This window comes from Lupinus angustifolius, unplaced genomic scaffold, assembly GCF_001865875.1.
Source record: "Lupinus angustifolius cultivar Tanjil unplaced genomic scaffold, LupAngTanjil_v1.0 Scaffold_1240, whole genome shotgun sequence".
Classification (NCBI taxonomy): Eukaryota; Viridiplantae; Streptophyta; class Magnoliopsida; order Fabales; family Fabaceae; genus Lupinus; species Lupinus angustifolius.
The window spans coordinates 1-1,576 of NW_017728563.1; the positions used below are offsets into that span (position 1 = coordinate 1).

At 37.2% G+C, this 1,576-nt stretch overlaps 1 protein-coding gene across 1 annotated transcript; it reads right to left on the reverse strand.

Moving 5' to 3' along the window:
• On the reverse strand, positions 1–1,506 carry LOC109341975 (60S ribosomal protein L6-like). Its single transcript, XM_019579941.1, has 4 exons — positions 1,185–1,506; positions 812–918; positions 286–467; positions 1–192 (listed from the first exon to the last, which is right to left on the reverse strand). Exons 1-4 carry the CDS (start codon positions 1,442–1,444, stop codon positions 37–39), a joined length of 705 nt encoding a protein of 234 aa, XP_019435486.1. The 5' UTR covers positions 1,445–1,506; the 3' UTR covers positions 1–36.
• Positions 1,507–1,576: the final 70 nt, after the last annotated feature.

Below are 1,576 nucleotides of genomic sequence, written 5' to 3' on the forward strand. Positions count from 1 at the left end.
AATATATGGAAAAAAATTCTAACACTCTTTCTTCCTCTAGAAGAGGAGCTCATGAGGCTTCTGGCCTGACTTCAAGGAAAACCTAGCACCAAGGTAAGTCTTCAAGTCTGGAACACTCTGAATGGCTTGCAACAAAGCCGAATCCACTGTCTTCTGGTCATCTTTCTTCTCCTGAGGGAGCACATTTTTCTCCTACATTCGGGACAAGATAATCGAGATCAGCACAAACATGAGCAATTGGAGATTACGGGAAAATTAATGCACGAGAAAAATTGACTAACTAACCTCCTTCTCTGCCTCAAAGAACTCTCCTTCTCCCTTCTTGTTCTTTTTCTTGGCATCCTTTGTGAAGTACTTGTCATCAAATTTATCCACATTAACAGCAGAAACATCTACTTTGGTTGATGTGCCAATGACATAGGCCTGATTCACACGTCTCAAAGGAACTCCATTAATCTTGAAAGGACCTGAAGTGAGAATGAAACATTAAACATAGGTATGTCACAGATGATTGGAGTAGAGAAAATGAAGAGAACCATTTCTTTCATCAAGTGAAAGTGCTAATAAAACAGGTACTTCAGTTAAAGTACACCAAACCCGCACTCGCAAAAATAGACAAAAAAACACTTGCACGCACACAATAAGATACATGATTGAAAGATATTGATAACAAAAAATACCATGTATGAGTTGAAACAGCAGTATATAAATAACAATTAAAAAAAAACACATGAGCTAACATTTCCACACCAATATATTGAAACATAAAAAAATAGAGAGAAATTTAAAAACATTGGTGAATGAGTTTTACCAGTTACAAGAAGCAAGCCAGAAGGAAGCTGCTTGAGAAACACAACTCTCTTTCCCTTGAAATGACCAGCAAGAAGAATCAACACTGTCCCTGGTGTGATACTAGCCCTATAAAACAAAACAATTCAATCACATAAGCTATACCATAACAAAAAAATGAAATAATTGTTTTCAAAAATAAACTGAAACAAAAGGACCCAAAAACATACTGAAACGAAATTATATTTAATTACTGGCCATCAAACATTGCAAAAATGCATCATATATTAGTTCAGATCTAAACCCAATATATTAAAAACAAAAAACCTACACCTTAATTCACATTTCCAAAATCCTAAATATATATAAAATAAAATAAAATAATAGTAACTGACCTAAGCTTGGTGGGTTTAGGTTTGTGTTTGTTAAGACGTGGCTTCTTGACATCATCAGCAGGGTAGAACTTAGGTGCCTTCTCAGCAGGAGCTGCAGCCTTAGCCTTAGGCTCGTGACGGGGCAAAACGCCGCCGTTTTTAGCCTTGATTGCCCATAGACCTCTCTTATGGTACACTTTGGATCTTGAATATTTACCAATTCCCCTAATCAATTCAGGGTTTCTGCTAACCCTAGCTGTTCTTTGCTTTGGAGGAGCCATTGCAGTTCAAGTTCTTCCACCAAAAACCCTAATCTGTGCGAATGGAGGAGATGAAGCTCTAACTCTGATATATATTTTATAGGTCGGACCGGGTCTACTGAGTATACCGAATCAAGTTGAGGCCCATGTAAT